Source organism: Trachemys scripta, chromosome 13 (genome assembly GCF_013100865.1).
Source record: "Trachemys scripta elegans isolate TJP31775 chromosome 13, CAS_Tse_1.0, whole genome shotgun sequence".
In the NCBI taxonomy this organism is placed as follows: domain Eukaryota; kingdom Metazoa; phylum Chordata; order Testudines; family Emydidae; genus Trachemys; species Trachemys scripta.
In genome coordinates this window covers 6,656,928-6,676,414 of record NC_048310.1, presented here as the reverse complement: position 1 = coordinate 6,676,414, position 19,487 = coordinate 6,656,928, and the positions used below count along the sequence as shown (strand labels likewise).

General features: G+C 42.1%; 1 protein-coding gene across 1 annotated transcript in view; it reads left to right on the top strand.

Moving 5' to 3' along the window:
- Positions 1-19,487, top strand: part of BANP (BTG3 associated nuclear protein) — a 229,220-nt gene that overhangs the window by 113,599 nt on the left and 96,134 nt on the right. Inside the window, exons 8-10 of the mRNA XM_034788786.1 lie at positions 11,145-11,303; positions 15,707-15,819; positions 18,646-18,690. Of these exons, the coding sequence (XP_034644677.1) occupies positions 11,145-11,303; positions 15,707-15,819; positions 18,646-18,690 (317 nt within the window). The remainder of the gene's footprint in view (positions 1-11,144; positions 11,304-15,706; positions 15,820-18,645; positions 18,691-19,487) is intronic.

Sequence of the window (19,487 nt, the reverse complement as noted above, 5' to 3'; positions counted from 1 at the left end):
CATTCAGTAATTCAAAACCTAAAATGTTTGACTTACAGTTTTCATCTAATTCTGGTCAATTTTTTGTTTTTAAAAAATGAAAAAAAATTGTGCATCTTTTAAATTTCTAGTTTGAGAATCTACTTTTCCTTCAGAAGTTTGAAAATCATGTTGGAATTGTAAAAAGAAAAGAACACTTGACCTTTATTTATAGAGTCAAATATATATTTATTTAAATTTATGAAAATGCACCTATCTAGTGGTTATGGGGTATGTGTATTTATTATATGTAAAAAAACAAAATAAAACAAAAAAGAAATCCCATGGTAACTAGGATCAGTGAGCAGTAAATATGGAATTCTCTCAGATACCTGAATATAATAAAAATATAAACACTCTTATCTTTCATATTCATAGAGCAAAGGCGGCATTCTTAATTGTCAGATTTATAAATAAGCAGCAAAAGCTTATCAAGAATCCTTCTAATTTTATGATTAGGAAATTAAACTGTTAGTATCCAGTTTTGTGTTTTAGGGGATAAAATATTGCATTTCTTCTTTTGATATTATAATTGTTTTCTCATACAATTGTTCTTAAATATATTCCTTTCTTTATAATTTAATGCTTGCCATGGATTGCTTCCTTTGCTGAATGAATTCTGACTTTTAAAGAAACAAGAGGGCTATTCTTGTGTATGTACTTAAACAAACAAAAAGACTATCCACTTTTCTCAATACACTGCCCATCAGGTTTCTCTAGAACTTGGAAGTACATATTGCTTTTACATGCAGACTGAATAGAATTCTTTTTTCTGATGTTCATTGCATGGATATTGTCAGGCCATCTATAAAATCTTCCAAAACATTTTTTTCCTGACCTACACAAACATGGTAAAGAAGAAACCTTCTAGTTTTAGAAATATGTTGAATCCTGTTTCATTTGAGTCATATTTTAACTTTTCCATAAATGTATCCCAAATTAGAATTCAAATTGAATCCCAAATTAGAATTCAAAAACAAACTTGTACTCCAATCCAGGGTTTCCCCTCAAAGAGTTATTAAGAAACTCTTGTTTAGTTTTAGATTTATTTTTTTTTAAATTTCCCTGGACAATTTATTTTCTTTCCTGTCTTTGTTTAGTGTGATGGGACCATTTGTTTTATAACTTATTGCAAAAAATTGAAGACTGGAGGCAAACCAAATGGCTTTCTGTGTGTGTATTTCCAAGAACCCAGAAGTACTCTATGAATCCTTTGTGCAGATCCCATGCTGCTCCTGCTGCTATCTGGGCCATAGAAATTGCTCAAACTCTTAGCTCAGTTTTTTATTAACTTGTAATTTTGAGCCTCACATGTATTTTTTTTTTAGAGAACTTTGTTTAGGAAGTGAGGATCCCAAAGAAAGCAAACATTGGACCCTTAATGTTTAAAAACAAGCACATCCTTTGTTTTGAAAATTACCATTGACCATTCACAGCCCTAAAGGAAAGGATCTTCTGAAAATACATTAATCTGTCATTACATAGGCTATATTCTTTACTTCCACTATTGCCTGTATAAGGGCATCTAGCTCCCAAAATACTGTTATTGCCTCTTTTCCCAAACTGGTGAATTGTAACTGTTTTTCTGTGCTTTTCATCAAAATGGTTACATGGTTTCTGCATTTATTCAGAGATGGATTCTATTGGAATCTGTACTCTTTAGACACCAGAATGATTATTGTATTGTCTGAGTATTCTCCATGCTGCCTTTGTCTGTAGCTGTTCTGATAGAAGCAATTCCCTTATTTACTGAGTGATCCCCATGCTTTTCTAGTGTGGACTTCCCCAAGTTAGAAATCTCATTTGCAATATCTTATTTTATTCCTTCTCTGCTATTCTCTTTGGAGGGTTGGCATCATCAGAGTTGCAGTTTGTATCCACGTGAGGCCCTTGACTAAATGCTGGTCCAGAATGTAGTCAGTTACTGCTCGAGAACAAAACAGAAGATAGTATTGTAGTTTTCTCATGTTATTAATGCTCAAATTGCCATTATCTGTACATGAATCCCTGGTACATCACATCCCTAATTTAGTTATACTGAACCTTTTTGTTAGGATGAATTTATCCACTTCTAAAGGATTCCGCTGTACTTCTATTTACCATTTAGCTGAATGGTAAAAAATGTTCTTCTTCGAGTCTTGATCATGTAGATTCCATTTAGGTGTGTGTGCACCGCGTGCACGGTCATTGGAAAGTTTTCCCCTTAGCAGCACATGTCGGGTTGGCTGTGGAGAGCCCTGGATTCGTGCCTCCATGGCAGTAAATATAGGTCCCTGCTGACCCACCGCCTCTTCAGTTCCTTCTTACTGCCAGTGACGGTCGTTGGAACTGCGGTTGCTTGCTTCGCAAGTGCTTCCCCTAGTCTTTCTTATTCATAGTTGTAGTCAGTTTGTAGTTTTAGTTAGTAGTAGTTAGTTGCTAGTTGTTACAATTAGTTTTAGTTGGGGTGGGGTGTTCCCCCCCATCCCAAACCTTTTCTTCTCCCCTTGGGCTTCGGGGCATGCCTCGGACCCAAGGGTTTAAGCCCTGCGGAACCTGCCCCAAACCCATGCCAACGGACAATCCCCATGATTCTTGCCTTAGGTGTCTGGGGGAGGTGCATCAAACAGAGTGGTGCAAAATCTGTAAAGGATTGTGCCCGAGGACGAAAAAGGAGCGAGACTTCAGGCTCAAGCAGATCCTGATGGAAGCAGCTCTTCGTCCCCAACTGGCCCCGGGCCAGCAGGATCCAAGCACTTCATTGCAGAGCGCTGCGGCCTCCGTGCGTGAGATGGTGCCGAGGAAGGACTCTGGCCATAGAGACCCTCGGCACTGGCGCTCCCCAGCACCGAAGCCTCTAGAGACGGCTTGGCACCGCTCCCACTCCCTGGTGCCACAGAAGCTGCACAGGAAAGCAGACGGGGTGGCCGGAGTGTGTCCGACGCAGGAGCACCCAGCGCCGACTACGCAGGAGGCTGCAAAGGGGGCTGTTGAGTTTGGTGCCACTCGACTGACCTGATCGGGAGTGACAGGTGCAGGAGCTATAGCTTCCTTCCACCCCGGACACTTTTGAGGCCGCAAGGGACCTGATTGCCATGATGGCTCCCCCGTCCCTGGCCAGCAGGGACAGGCCTCCAGCGCCGCAGTGAGCGGCATGGTCTAGAGGCACGCCCGCCATGATGAGGCCTTTGCCATCCCCAAGACATTGCTTTCCACGGCAATGGTCTCTGCATGGTTACCCGACGCTGCCATTGTGGCTTCATTCTCCGGCACTGGCGTTGAGACGGGGTTCCCCGGTACTGGCTTTGCAGCATTGTGACATCATTCTCCTGCACCGACTGCTCAGCACCGCTCCCCAGCACTGTACTGCTTGGCACCGCCATGGTGGTCATGGTCTAGGTCCCGTTCATCGGACTCAGAGGCAGAGTCCTGTTATTCTAGGTGCAGCCGTTACTGATCAGACCAGCATAGGTACAGGCAGGACACCAGCATGGTGCAGTGGCAGGGGCCTGCGCAATGGCCATTTTGGACTCCGTAGGCTTATCACCAGGCCCAGGGCACATTTTCCAGGCGTTCACAGTTCTTAAAGTTGGTGGCCTCAGAGGGACGTGCGCCCCCACCAGCCAGGGACTGTCCCACACCTCGGGGTTCCAAGGCAGCGTCGGCTCGTGGCACTCAACAGGATCAAGTTCCTGCACCCGCTCCCAGCACCGAGACTGCAGTCGGCACCAAGAGCCATGGCGCCAAGCAGGACGACCCCAGGGAGCCGGCGGGCCAGGAGGGCCCAGGTGCCACCTCTTGCTTTGTCGTCTCCATCACCTGACGAAGCAGTGGCAGAGTCTTCCTCCTCTGGACCGCTCCCCATTGATAGCAGGGCACATCAGGACCTGCTGCACAGGATTGCCACAATGTGGGACTACAGGCGGAGGAGGTCGTTGAACCAGAGGACCCTATGGTCAATATCCTAACACCTGCAGGGCCATCCAGGGTTGATCTGCTCCTTATAAAGACCATTCAGGCCACTACAAAAAATCCGTGGCAAACCCCTGCCTCCATCCCTCCCGCAACAGCCAAAGGGGTGGAGAGAAAGTATTTCATACCCTCTCAAAGATATGAGTACCTATTGTCACACCTGCAGCCCTGCTTGTTGGTGGTGGCGGCGGTTAATGAGAAGGAGAGACAAGGGCAACAGGGCCCGACCCCCAAGTTGAAAGACTCAAAAAAGATGGACCTTTTTGGCCGGAAGGTCTACTTGATTAGGGAGCTCCAGCTGAGGATAGCAAACCAACATGCAGAGTTCACATTAATAGTGGATGAGGGCAAGGCAGTGGCATGGACCTCTTTACAGGCCTTACTGGACGCTGCGGATTTGGCCACACGAACCTTGTCCTCTGGCATAGCCATGAGGAGGAGCTCCTGGCTACAGGCATCCGGGCGTCCGGGCTTCCTCCCGAAGTCCAACAAACTATCCAGAACCTGCCCTTTGACAGCATGGGCCTGTTTGCAGAGCAAACAGACTCCAGGCTTCACAGCCTTAAAGATTCCCGGGTGACAATGAAATCATTGGGCATGCATACCCCAGCAACCCAACGCAAACATTTTAAGACCCAACCCCAGCAGCGCTTCTATCCTCCCTGGCCCAGGTAGGACTTCTATAGGAAGCGGGGCAGGAATGGCATCCTTCGCTCAGCCAGGACCAGGGCCCGACAAAACCATTGTCAGGCTCTAAGCAGGCCTTTTGAAGGTGCGCCCGAGGACGGCGCACCAGTCACAGTACCGGATCCTCATCCCTGTTTCCTGAACTGTCTGTCCCACTTTTACCCTTCTTGGTCCCAAATAACATCAGATCTTTGGGTCCTTCACACAACAGAAGTGGGATATTCTCTCTAATTCTGCTCCTCCCCTCCCTTTCACCCCCCTTCCCCATCCCTCTTCAGAGACTCTTCTTACGAGCATCTCCTCATACAGGAGATACAGACACTCCTTGCCACAGGAGCAATGGAGGAGGTTCCTCAGGAGCTAAGGGGCAAGGGATTCTACTTCCGTTATTTCCTAATCCCCTAAGCCAAAGGAGGTCTCAGACCCATTCTAGAAAAAGTTGAGGTTCTGCATGGTCTCCCTAAGTGCGATTATCCCCTCTCTCTATCTGGGAGACTGGTACGCCGCCCTTGACCTCAAGGACACACACTTCCACATATTCATATTTCTGCCCTCAGACGAGTCCTCAGATTTGTGGTCAACCACAACCACTACCAATTTATGGTCCTGCCCTTTGGCTTGTCGACAGCCCCACAAATGTTTACCAAACACATGTCGGTCGTAGCAGCCTTCCAGCCGTCAGAGGCAGGTGCAGGTATACCCATACCTCAATAACGGGCTGCTCAGGGGGCGTTCCAGGGACCAGGTGGAGACACAGGTCCACTTTGTCAGATCCTCTTTTGACAAGTTGGGTCTCCTCTTCAACGAGAACAAGTTGACCCTGTTACCAACGCAAAGAATTGAGTTCATTGGCGCGATGTTGGACTCGAGGTGGGCCAGGGCGTCCCTGCTGGAGGCTCATTTCTAAACGATGATGGACAACATACAAGGCCTCAGACAGTACCCTACCGGCCACATGGTGACATGCATATACATAATACAGCATGCCAGGCTGTTGCTCAGACCTCTCCAAGCTTGGCTTGCATCGGCTTATCGTTCGGGGCGCGACTGCCTGGACATAGTGGTCACCCTTCCGGTGCAGGTCCTCAAGTCCCTCTGCTGGTGGCTCAACTCACAGGAGGTGTGCGAGGGAGTCCCCTTCAACAGACACCAGCCCTCTCTGTCTCTGGTAATGGACACATCAGTGCTGGGATGGGGTGCGCACTTGGGAGACATTCAGATGCAGGGCCTCTGGTCTCAGGACAAGCTCTCACTCCATATCAACATCAAGGAGTTGAGAGTGGTCCGACTAGCGTGCCAAACCTTCCAAGCCCATCTACAAGGGCAGTGCATGGCAGTTATGACGGACAACACAACTGCAATGTTTTACATAAGCAAGCAGGGTGGAGCCCATTCCTCTCCCCTATGTCAGGAAGTCCTCAAGCTGTGGGAGTTCTGCATAGCCCACTCCATTCGCCTGGACGCATCCTACATCCCAGGTTCCCAAAATGAGCAGGTGGACGACCTCAGCAGATCCTTCCACAACCACGAGTGGTCCATCCGTCCAGATGTAATTCACAGCATTTTCCAGAGGTGGAGAGTTCCCCAGGTCAACCTGTTTGCCACACGAGACAACAGAAAGGGCACACAATTCTGCTCCTCCCAGAATCACAACCTGGGCTCGCTTGTGGACGCATTTCTCCTCCCCTGGATGGAACATCTGCTGTAAGCGTTCCCACTTGTACAAAAGGTCCTGCTCAAGATCTGCAGAGACAGGGTGATCATAATGGTGGCGCTGGCGTGGCCTCACTTACACAGACACACCACGCTCCTGGAGCTGTCAGTGGACATCCCAATCATACTGCCACAGGTCCCATCCCATACTGCCACTGATCACCCAAGACCATGGTTGGCTTCATCACCCCAACCTCCAGTCCCTTCATCTCACAGCCTGAAAGCTTCATGGCTAAACCCCATGGAACTCATGTGCTCTGAGCCTGTTAGGGAGGTCTTGCTTGGTAGCAGGAAGTCCTCCACTAGGGCCATCTACCTGTCCAAGTGGAAAAGATTTACAATCTGGTGCGCTCAGGGCTGCACATCTCCAATGCAGGCGCCCATACCGCTCATCTGGGACTACCTACTGTACTTGAAACAGCAAGGTCATCATCCGTCAAGGTGCACTTGGCAGCCATTTCTGCCTTCCATCTGGGAGCAGCTGGGCATTCCGTCTTTGCCAACCCCATGGTTGGGCATTTCCTGAAAGATCTGGAAAGGCTGTACCCGCAGGTTAGACAACCGGTCCCAGCGTGGGACCTCAACCTGGTCCTTTCCAGACTAATGGGACCCCCATTTGAACCCCTGTCGACTTGCTTCTATACCTATCATGGAAGGTGGCCTTCTTAGTCGCCCATGTGACTGTCTGTCCATACCATTTGTAGGGCTTCCATCACCATATTATTTAGGTAGGAATTGCATGATCTAACTGCACACATGTGCATGCATGGTTCTGAAAATCTGAGCCCCAAATTTGTTCTCTCTCCCTAGTTTAAAATCTGCTTCTTGCCTCCTCACCCCTGTTTAGCTTATGAGTGCAGTGGTTTACAAAATTCTCTCATTTGTGAGCTATTTCACTCTAAACAGCTGTCCTCATCTTTTTCCAGTGTTTCAGTATTACTACCTGTTACACTGGTGATATAGTGAAATGTATCCATTATCTGTTTGTAACAGGGAGAGAGGCCTCCTTTCCCTATTCTTCCTCAACATGGCAAATTCTGAGGCTTCCTTAATGTACAGCCCCAGTATGCAACATCTGTTTCCATATGCTCTTGGCATGCAAGCACTGACTCCCCTAGCATGAGCAGCTTGCTGCAGTTCTGATCACCATTTCTCCAACAGCTTATATTGTTTGATTCCTGTTTGTATAGAGTGACAGTTAGCCTGAGATGTCCCATGAATTACTTTGTAAAACTTAAACCTTGCCCTGCTGTATTATGCTGCCAATTCCAAATAGTGTATACCCTTCCCCTCAACCCCAGAATCCACCTGCAATTTGTTGATTTACCTCTACTGGAGGCAGTGTGCGACCTGAAGAAGTGTTTAAATGTATTCATTAATGAAATTTGAACATATGGAAGAAGCATATATGTAAATCCAGGGTTACAAGAGTGATTGCCACAGTATAGTATGTGACAATATATCTTATCTGGAAAGCTTTGGCACATAGTGACAGCTGAGATGTACTCAGAGTGAAAACGCAACTGCTTTTACTGGATGTTATTGAAAAAAATTATGAACCTATTTCTGTGTATACAGCATATTAGTTTGTAGGGCAATAGATGACACTCAGAAAAATGTGGTTTCAGTATTTACAGTACAGAATGTGCTTTCATTTTGCTGACACCTACGGAAAGGAAAATATTCTACAGCAACAGATAGTTTCAGTCAATTTTCTGCCTCCTTTCTGAGGCAAAATGTAGTAGTTGTAAAACAGTCTCGAAAAAGGATATTTGCTTGCTGTCAGTTGCCAGTGAGAACTTTTGGGGCTGGCCGTGCTTCTGTAATGGGCTCTTTGATGCCAATTCTTTCCTGACTTTAGTTGGCCTTTGTTCATTTTCTGGTTGCTCTTTAAACAAATATGCAGCTAATTTAGACCATCAATAAACAGAACCAGTGTTGTTAAAATGGTGATGACTTAATCCATATAATGAACCAAATAGATTATATATAAAAGGTGGTAAGATATGCATATGAATTAGTGAAATTCCTCAAGAACTTCCATTTATTTAAAAATTAAAAGAAAGCAGCAAACGTTATAATATTTATAGTCTTGTGAATCTAGAATTTTAGCCCTTTCAGCCCCAGTCTAGCAAAGCACTTAGACACAGGTTTAACTTTAACCACACGAGTAGTCCCCATGATTTCAGTGGGACTACACAAAAGCTTGAAGTTAAACACACGTTTATCAGGGTCTTAATGGAAGGCTTGATGATAAAACTAGCTGGTTGTTGAGAAGAGAGACAATTTGTGTCAAGAGAGGAGGCATAAGAAACAACTGTATATTAAAAATCAGAAATTTAGACTCAAAATAATGTTGAGCCTATTAGAATAGGATATTCAGTTAAATATATTATTAGCAATCTTTCAATTGGCAAAGTCCTGTGAACAGGCGGACAAAATAAAAAGCACGAAGGAAGCCTAAAGAGAGCTTTATTGGTTTAACAAAAACAGTTGTCTTTCCATTCTAGGAATTCAGGGTGACCTCAGAGTCAGCTGAGATTAATTGGAAACTCAGTACTGTGTTGCTGGGCATATTGATTGGTTTAGTTGAGAAGCATCCAACTCAATTTTCGATCAGAAATTGGACTAAGTAGTAGCTGTGGGTTTTGTAACATGACTCTTTCATCATTAAGGTAGTTAGATGGGATTTAATTGCAATATTGCCAAACCCAAAAGTTTAATCATGACTCAGCCCCTCAGAATCAACATTTTAAAGAATAATATACATATTTTTTTGCCTTATAGTTTTTGAAACTTTAGGTTTATTCTTTCAAGCTTTGTCCCTTCAAGTGTGAGGGCTAGAAACTTCTTTTTTTTTTTTTTTTAAATGAGATTACCGTATAATCAGCTGATTTCAGGCAACTGGGGCTTTAAGAAAAACACCAAATATTGCAAGATTTGCAATAGATTCATGAGAATTGGCAATGCAGTATTGGGAACTTGTGAAAATGCTGATAATGCCTTCTGTATTTCTTTCCCATTATTTTTAACCATACTGTCCTGGAAACTGAAACCATTCCTGTTACAGTTGAAACACAACCCTATGTTTGGTGCTTGCTTCTTCTGTTTCTCTTGAAACTAGGCCCATGTTTACTGCAAAGCTTGTGAACCTGGACTGAGTTTGCAGCAAAACCAAATCAATGAGCTTCACTGGAAAATCTTTATGCAGCTTAACTCACAGGATCCTTTTATTTTTACACAGTGGATGGGGAAACCAAAATAATCTGTTGAAATGGCTATGTTAGGAAAGTGTAGAAAAGCTTCCTTAGAATGACCTGACTTGATAGCACTAGGAATACCTTCAAAAGGTCACTTCCTTCATCTTGCAATTTACAGTTTGGTGATTTTGAAGACTCAGCAGACATGCTCTAGAACAGTGGTTTTCAAACTTTTTTCCTCGTGACCCAGTTGAAGAAAATTGTTGGTTCCCGTGACCCAACATAATTATATCTTTTGACTAGAGTTTTCATAAAATCATAATATTGCAGTACATTCCAGCTTAACCCAATTTACATAACTAACACTAGACACTAGCCTTAGTAAGCTTATGGTAAGGAGTGTGGGAGGTGGCCCAGGGTAGGGCAGAGGGTAGGGTGAGGGCTCTGTCTGGGGGTGAGGCCTGTGAGGTGGGGCTGGGGATGAGGGGTTCAGGATGCAGGAGGGGGCTAAGGGCTGGGGCAGAGGGTTGGGATGCGGGGGAGGTGAGGGCTCTGGCTGGGGGGCGGGCTCTGGGGTGGGGCCAGGGATGAGTTTGGGGTGCAGGCAGGCTGCCCCAAGGTTGGGGCCAGAAGACTTCCCCCCGCCCCCGCCCCCCAGCCCTCTCCCTGCCAGAAGCAGCTAGCTCTGGGGTAGCGGCCTCTCTCTCTCCCTGCCAGCAGGCAGCTCTGAGCTCTCTTCCCTTGCCCGCAGGAGCACGGAGTTCCGGGGAAAGGGGCCTTCTCTCCCGGCCGGCAGCAGCGAGCTCCGGGGCCAGGGGAGAGGCCCGCAGGAGCCCTGCAAGCCCCAACTTGCTTCCCTCCTCAGTTCCCACCCACCCCCTACCTCTGTTCTCTCCAGTCCCTGCTGTGCGGCCCTTTAGAGCTGCTGCGCAGCAACAATCGTTATAGTTTGAATTAGCAAGTTACCCAGTGTCTAACATTCCATGACCCAGTATTGGCTCGCGACCTGTACTTTGAAAAACACTGTTTTAGAAGGCCATTAAAAAACCCCCCCAAAAACCCCACTTTAGTTTATATATCAATCCTGTTAGAGAATTAGTCCTGGCATCTAGTCACCATTAGTTTTCTAGAAATTGTGACTGTAGGGGCGATTTAAATATAGTTTTGTCCATATTTGGCCAAGGAGCAACTCATCTATCAAATTTTCAGTACTGTGCATCTCAAACTTGATGGTGCCATTTCCACAAATGCACATGCAAATTGGGAAATTGCATCTACTGGTGGCCAGTTAAATACACAACTGATCATTTGCACACATTCAGTTACTTGATTTGTGTGTGGTAATTTGTGTGATGGTTGCTGTAATTGCACACAACTGCAGTTTTGATAATCTCTGCCATCTCATGTTCCTTGCGGTGACTTTGGGCACTTATCAACAGATGCTATTTCGTACAATGCCTTCATCTCCTTGAATGTGTGAGAGTCCTTGCAGCCCCATGTAGATAAGTGCATTTCATACAGAATATGGATTTATATTTTGTCCTATCCTTTTGTGTTTTTTCCCCCTCTTTCTAGGTCACCTTTTCTATAAATTTGGAATTACAGAGTCCGACTGGTACCGGATCAAGCAGAGCATAGACTCCAAATGCCGGACAGCTTGGCGGCGAAAACAGCGAGGCCAGAGTCTTGCAGTGAAAAGTTTTTCCAGGCGAACGCCTTCCTCTTCATCTTATAGTNAAAAAAAAACCATGTTTTAATAAACTTAACATTTTGACCCAAATCCACAAAAGCCAGGAAATTTAAAAGTTAAGCCTTACGCTACTACAATAAGTCAAGCCATTGTGCTTTTTAAATTAATGGTGTTGGTATACTCTGAGGAAACTTTCCCTGGCTTTTGTAGTTTTATGTCACAATCTTAATGCAAGAACTATTTTGTATGTAATTCAATATTTTTAAAGGAAAAAGCAGAAGTGAGGTAAAAAGGATATTGGAATATGTAGTATTGTGGACCCCTAGCTTTCCAAATTAAGACATTATTATCCGTATTACTGTGTAGCACTTAGGACCCCGTTGTGCTAAGTGCTGTGCAAACAGAAAACAAAAAGTTGATCCCGTCCCCAAAGAGCTTACTATCTAAGTATAAAATAAGAGAAGACAAATGGAGACCGAGAAGTACAAGGAAACAATGAGACAAAATTGGTCAGCATTGTAGGCAGTGGGAGAGGTAGAGAAGGGAGAAGCAATGGAGGGATGCAATGAGAAGGGTGACATGATCTCAGCAATGAGCCAGGAAAATGATCTTTGCAAGATTGCTTTTGTCAAGGTCCGAGAAAAGGATTTTACAGTAATTGAGATGTAAGATGATGAAAGCTCGAACAAGACTTTTAACTGTGTAGATGCATAGAAAAGGCCATACCGCAGAGGTGCTACACACAAAGAATCTTCAATACATAGACTTAACCATAGCCTGGCTGTGAGGACTTCTGAGTTGAAGATGATACTCTGAGTGACAGGCAGGATGGTGGTGTTGCCTACTGTAATCAAGAAAGGAAGTATCAGGGAGAGCTTGCATGGAGGGCTGGGGAGGGGAAGGGAGTAGGAGTTTAAGAACTCTGTTTAAGACATATTAAGTTTGATTTGATGCGAGGCATCCGTTAAAAGATATCAGAGAGACAGGCTAAGATTTTAGTTTGGTGAGAAGGTCTGGAGTGGAGAGGTAGATCTGGGATCATCAGCATAGAAGTGGTGGTTGAATTTGTGTTGGTAGATAAGATTATCCAGACATAAGGTGCAGAGGGAGAAGAGGAGACTAAGGACGGAGCCCTCTGGAAACCCCCTCAGAAAGTTGAAAATGGGATGAGACAGATCAAGGATAGGCTGAAGAAGTGGTTAGAGAGTTAGGAGGAGAACCAGGCAAAAATAGAGTTAAAGAAGCCAAAGGGGAGGACAAGATTTCAAGAAAAGCAACATGGTCAATGGAGTCAAAGACAGCTGACAGGTCAATGAGACTGAGGATAGAGTACTGATTTTGAGCTTTGGTTAGGAAGAGGTCATTAGAGACTTGGGTGAGAGCGATTTTAGAGGAGTGAAAGGGTGGAGGCCGAATTAGAGAGGCTCTAGGATAGAATCGGAGGAGAGGAACTCCAAACAGCCGGTTCAAATATTTTAGAGATGAAAGGGAAAAGGGGTGGCAGTTTGAGAGGAAAATGGTGTCAAGGATGGGGGTTTTTAAGATGGCAGAGGTTTAAATATGCTTCTATTGTGAGGATAATAAGCCAGAAGAGAGTGAGAGGTTAAGAGGAGGAGTAAGGGAAGGTGGGATGCGACTGGGTATGAGAGAGAGAATGAATCCTGGAGCTATGAGTCTGGCTTTAAGAAAAACAGCAGATATCACGTGAGACTTGCCATAAAATAGCAAGAGTTGGCAACAGTGCGTCAAGCAAGACTTTCAGGCCTAAAGATTAAGGCAGAGCTGATTTTCAGAGGTACTAAAAACTCACAACACTCATTGATTTAAGTGGGAGCTGCAAGTGCCCAGCATTTCCAACAATCAGTTCATAAATACTTAGTGTATTTGTGATTTTTACTTGTGGATTATTATATAATTCCATATTTAGTATTGCAACAGTCTGTAGCAATCTGTGTTATTTCTTTAGGTAACATCAAGCAACTTTTCTGTGTCGTAGGGGAATTGCCTGGTGAAATAAAGCTGGTATAATCAGGGCCTGAAGGGAACATGCAATGCACTCTGATTTTTCACAGAAACAAAAATACCTAGGGACCCATTCTAGCCAACATAAATTAGAGCAGCCCTGTAGCTACTGGAATTTGTGCCCCAGCATCAGAAGGAGGAAGGAAGTATGGCTCCATGTCTGTCCTCCTTTTCTCAGAGGCACCAAGTGGTGATAAACTGGTATAAACTGATTTTTTATGAGACTCTGTCCTAACTTGTACAGCATCGCACAGTTGGCTTGATGCAATTATGAATTTTTATAGCTTTCCTTGGAGCATCATGCACAATGGATGGCAAATCCTATATTTCTCTGGAAAGGACCATTGCCCCCAAGCAATATCACAGGCTAATTGCTTTCCTTGAGGGTCTGTAGGCTAGATTTCCTATTGGAGTTAGTCTATAGGCCAAATGATTATACCTCTGAAATTTGGCAGAACTGTAAAGAGACTTTCAAACCCAGTGGTGTAAACCCTCTTCTGCAGTAAGCTTGTAAAAGAGAAACCTCCCTTTGAGAAACAGTGTTCTTTAAAAGAACTGGGTGTCGGGGCTATTTGCCATTGACTAGCTGTGTGATCTTGGGAATTCCTTTGTATCTTAGTCTTGCCATCATATTAATTCTTACCTACCTCCCAGGGGTTTTGTGAGGTTTAATAAAGGCTTTTAAAGCATGTTTGAGATCCTTGAATGAAGAGCACTCTAGAAATGCAAATTACCATGATAAGATATGTAGACAAAAAGTCCATAGCAGTAGATGTAAAAGATAAGGGAATACCAAATAAAACTAAATTTTTATCTATGGAATCAAAGTTTAAATCTAACTGGAGTTTGGGAAACCTATTGCAATCCCCAGTCAAAATCTAAACATTGCTGCTATAAATCTGGTCCAGTAGGTTCTGTAGAGAGGCCCAGGACTGCACCAGATGGAAACGACATTACACTTTGTTCTCTGGAAAATGATTTGCGTAGATCAGGCTTCGGGTCATTAGCGGGGCATAATGCATTTGTGGTTACATGCCCCATACAGTGTATGTGAGTTGCTGATGGCCTTCAGATTTCAGCATTGCCCACGCTTGCACGTTCAGTCACAAACAAATATTTACACAGAAAATGCAAAAACACAAACCAACAGTACTGGGATTGGACTGGATGCCCAGGAATTGCAAATGCAAATTTTCTTTGGGGGATAGGACTAAAAATAATGATTTCTTTTTTTGTGTGCTTGAATTGCTTAGGTGGCCATACTAAAATCATTGGCCTTGAAGGTTAACTATATACCTGCAATGGATGAGTGAGCAGTTTTTTTTCAAATGACCTGTGGTACAAAGATGAACAAAGTCATCTTTTTGCCTTATTCTGAAAGAATTACCAAAACTATACACGCAGCATAATAACACCTTTTTAATTTTCAATGCTCTTCCCTGGGAACCACTGAGAGCTTGGTGTTAGGAAGGGAAAGCGATTCTTATCTCAACATGGATTGAGTCTATGCTCTAATTTTATATACAGTCCCTATTGTCAGTTTGATACTTTCAGTATGTTTTTTTTCCCTCCCTATAAATAGACAGTTTCCTTTCAAAGGAAATGAAACTGTTTGAAATAGAGGGGTCTGTGTTTCTTTGAAATTCACATGCAATTGTTCTTGTGTTATAAAATAAGAAAGGCTTTTGACGGTATTCCAAATGGATATCTTTAATCTCAGTTTCATACAGCATATTAAAATGAAAACAAAGCCTTATAAACCCCAAAGTAGGTTATTTAGAATCCAGTTTATCAGCAGGTAAATTACAGTAGCAAAAGCTTCTTTAGGCCAGTCTGGATACTCAAGGAATTCTTTCACTTTCCTCCCCAAATTTTTACCAAATGGAATACTTGATTTCTTTCAGGAGTGGTTGTTAAGGGGCAGCAATGTAAAGTATCAACTTTATTAAAACCACTTTAGGGCCAGATCCTCAACAGGTGTAAAAGCCTGGCCACTATATATCCCTTTTTGTATTTAGTTCAGCTGTGGCTGCATTTCATCTGTGGCAGAAGTGATCCTTATATTTTACTGATATACCTGAGGCCCTGATCCTGTAGTCTTTCTGAGTTGTTTGCAGATTTGGTCCCATAGTTTGTGGATCAGTTAAAATTGCAAACTGCTCTGAGATCTTTTGAGGAGAAAGACACTCTATAAATGTAATCATTATTCCCACTTGTGTCCTCTCGATCATTGGACAGTTAAATGCTTTCCCCACAAGGCGTTCTGTTCCATTTGATCTTCCTATAAAAGAATGGAGAAATGTGGATACACTTAATTTTTTAAGCAATTTTTATACATTTGTGAGTTTCAGTGAATCATTTCCCTTCATCCCCGAATACATAAAACTATAACAAATCTGAGATAATAGTTTCTTCCTCTAGTTTTGATTTTCTTCTGATGCTTCTTGGTGTTTTCTTTTGTTGCGGATCCCACAGGGTCACCTCCACATAGCCCAGGTGCCTCAAGGGGAGCAGGTCCAAATCACACAGGACAGCGAGGTGAGCCAAAATGCCACGTCATCTGAGTAGATCCTGGTCAGAGACTAGGGCTGTGTTTCTTAAACCACTGTTCTCAGTGATGCTGAAATAAGCGAAAGAACCCAGTGAAAGTATAACTGAATGCATGTGGTAGAGCCACATTGAAATATGCCTCAATCTCAGCAAATATAGCACACTCCTTCTCTGTCTATGGTTTTATTTGGCCAACCAAGGAATGCATATGTGTTTTGTATTAGCAAATTGTGGCTTATAGCTGATGTGCTTTATAATGGGCTTCATGGGAGGCAAAGTATAGTACCTTCAGGGTTCTACTATAGCTAGTACAACATTTGTGCTTAACAAGCGCTGCAGTTCAGCAGTAAAGCATTTCAGTAATGCAGCCTGCAGAATATTTTCAAAATACCTAACGGTGTCTTTCACTGTGGGAGCTGCAGAACTGTACTAGGAGGATTTTTGAGATTCCCGTTAATGAAAGTATTTAGAGAATGAAGCAGTTTCTAGAAGCCTGGCAGTGACTACATGCCTCAATTACAGTTCTGTCAACCCCCTGGCATAAAAATAGTGCAGCAAAAAGAAAACTGATTCTCCAGAATTATGGCTCCAGCCTTGACATTATTACGCAGGCAAAACTCCCATTGGAGCCAATCTGTCCTATGTATTTTAGAATGCATGGAATAGTATGGTATACTGGGGTCCTTTGGTGAAGGGTATGTTCTGATTCCCTGCACTCTGAGGTTAAAATTATTACAATAAATATGAGTGAGTTTTAGTGAAAAGAATCTCCTTTCAGGGGCTGGATGGGGTAAAGAAAAACAAGAATGAATTTTCAAATTCTGTGGCTCTGAACGCAGCTGTGGTCAGGTGGATATTTGTTGTGAAAGAGTCTAGTGTGGGCAGGAGGAGTCACTACAGAGACTGAATTCCATTGACCTTAGTGGGAGTTGCCTGCATATAAAGACTCCAGGAACAGGCTTACGTTTTAACCAAGTGGTTTGAAAACATCTGGATTATAATTTATTCCAATATACACTCCTTTGAAAGAAAGTGGAATTGCAGCTAGTCCGGATGGATTGATTTAAATCAAGATGATTTAATTCACCAAGTGGAAAACCTTGATTTAAATAATTGATTTGAATCAACTTTTCCATTTGTTCTTCAGTTATTTTGTAAAGAAAGGTGGATTCTCATTGGTTGATATAACCATTAAAGCATGTTGATTTACAACTAAATACAGCCTTTCCACTAGATTTGTTACATATTTTTGCTATCTAGCAGGGTACACTATAACTATATATGTTTATTTAGGCAATTATATAGCTTAATGCTTTGGGATTTCTATTAATTGTACATTTGAGTATATTGGGAAATGTTAATGATATATTGCTTATTTACTAGATAATTAACTTTTTGTCATGATTTGTGTCAAACTGCATTAGGATGGTAATTGTAATTTAATTAAACACACAAAACAAAATTTACTTTTATTAAACAAAACAGCCTTAAGTGTTTTGGATACATAAACTTTCTGTCAAAACATGTTTCACTTTACAACTAAATGATTTACTAAACAGAGGGATTAACTGTAGTCAGTAAATTAAACTGATTATTTCAGGTCAGCCTGGGAACATTTTCAAATACGCCTAAGTGAAGGTGACTGGAGCTTAAATTCTCTTGAAAATGAGACAGTCGCCTAAGTTACTTAGGCTGATCGATTGTGCCGTATTCAAAAAGCTAGTCCTCTAAAGTTAAATGTTTTCTTCCTGATTCTTTCTTTATATAGAAAAGCAGTCTTTAATTCAAAGTTTTTGAGATTGGCTCATGGATTCAGCATATTTATTTTTTATTAAAATATTTTAAGACCTTGACACATTTTTATTAAATTCAGATTTTATTTTAAACAGGTTTATTTTTAAAGAGAAAAACTTATTATAATTTAAATAAAAAAATAAAAAAATCCAATTTATTTTTTTCATAATAAAATCATTGATTTTTATTCACTGTGCTGGCAGTATTATGGAGTGTAAAAAAGATGAAAATGAAAGAACTGGGTGTGTTTTTCACACAGAAATTTGCCATTTTACCTCTTGTGCTTGAATTGTTTTGGGGAGTTTTTTTCTTGGTTTGTTTTGTTTCTTTTTACTTAAACATATTTTTAAAGGACCTTTTTAAGAACTTAAATCAGAGTTTCTCTCTGTAATGAAGTTCCTTCCTTTTTCAATGTTCATTGCTAAAGGTCTTTTGCAAATAGTTTACAGCATTTGGAATCTTTTATAATACGTGCCTTGGAAATTCCTATAATAGTACTCTTCGTTCACATTTTGGGTTGAGTTTTAATAAAGTAAAAGAAATGGCTGTTAGTACTAATGATAGCTTAGTAATAACAGACATTATATCCATTAGGAATGGCACATACCATAACAGCCAAGGATTTAAAAAATTACTCTACTAATTTTAGGATGACAAATGTTTTGAATTGTGCATGTTTGCAATTTTACAAAAATGAAGGAATATGAGAAGGGAAAATCTACCTCCATAAAAGCCATATAAACAGATTGCTACTTAATCATTTTACTATAACACTCCCTTGCCCCCACCTCACCCCCAAAGAATTCTTTTTTAAAAAAATTGAAAAAATCAGTAAAGTAGTACAGGCATCCATTCTCTTTGATTAAAGTGCAGGAGCACTTTGAGTTTTACTGCCAAAAAACATAGACCTTCAGAAGAATTTCCTAAATTAATAGATTTCCTCAAATAAATATACATCTCCTTGAGAAGTGCTACTTTATTTCTAATTCCCGAGTTCTGTTTCTTATTCTTATTTTACAGGGTAATCTGCAGATACATCAGGTTCATGTCGGTCAAGATGGACAGGTAGGAATTGATCCTTCTCAGTTGAGTTTTAGGTCGTGTTGCAGTTCAGTCTTCATAATTAAATGTTACATATGGATTGACTTCATATTACCAAAATGTGTTTTAATGACCAAAATGTGTGTTAGGTCTTTTACTTAAATCTTTATGGCATAAACAGAAAAAAAATGTGAAGCTGCCAGTTAATATTTTGCCTACTGATGATGAAACAGTTTGATATTTGACCATCATTATTTCATCACTCACGCAATAATACACTTCATCCATATGTTTTATAATTTCTTGTCTTTGGCTTCTTCGTTGTTGTGCTAAACTGGACTGATTATCTTGTGCACAGGATGTTCCTTTACATGCTTTTGTCATGGACTGTCAATGTGGCCATATGTGGACCACAAGCTATGCAGGCATAAGAATATTTGTTGCTAAGATTTAAGCAGATATTTTTGTATTGTATGAATGGAGAGAGAGAGAGAGAGAGAGAGAGAGAGAGATCTTTCACATCTGGTTGTGTTCTTTTTGACAAGATAGCTTTATTAGGCACTTGTGCATACGTGGGACAGGATGAAAATGAGTCCCAAGCTGCAGCAATGACTCTGGGAGATTGTTTGAATTAACATAATTTCCATATCAGGTGAAAGTGAAATTGCTAACACCTGATCCATCTGATCACAGGACATCCTTTATCAAGTTATGTTAGGTTAAAATAGCCACAGTAAAAAGTACTCCTGTAAGGGAAGCTTCTGTCCAGGCCACTTGAGTGAACAACTGTTTTTGTTCCTGCTGAATATTATAATACAAGC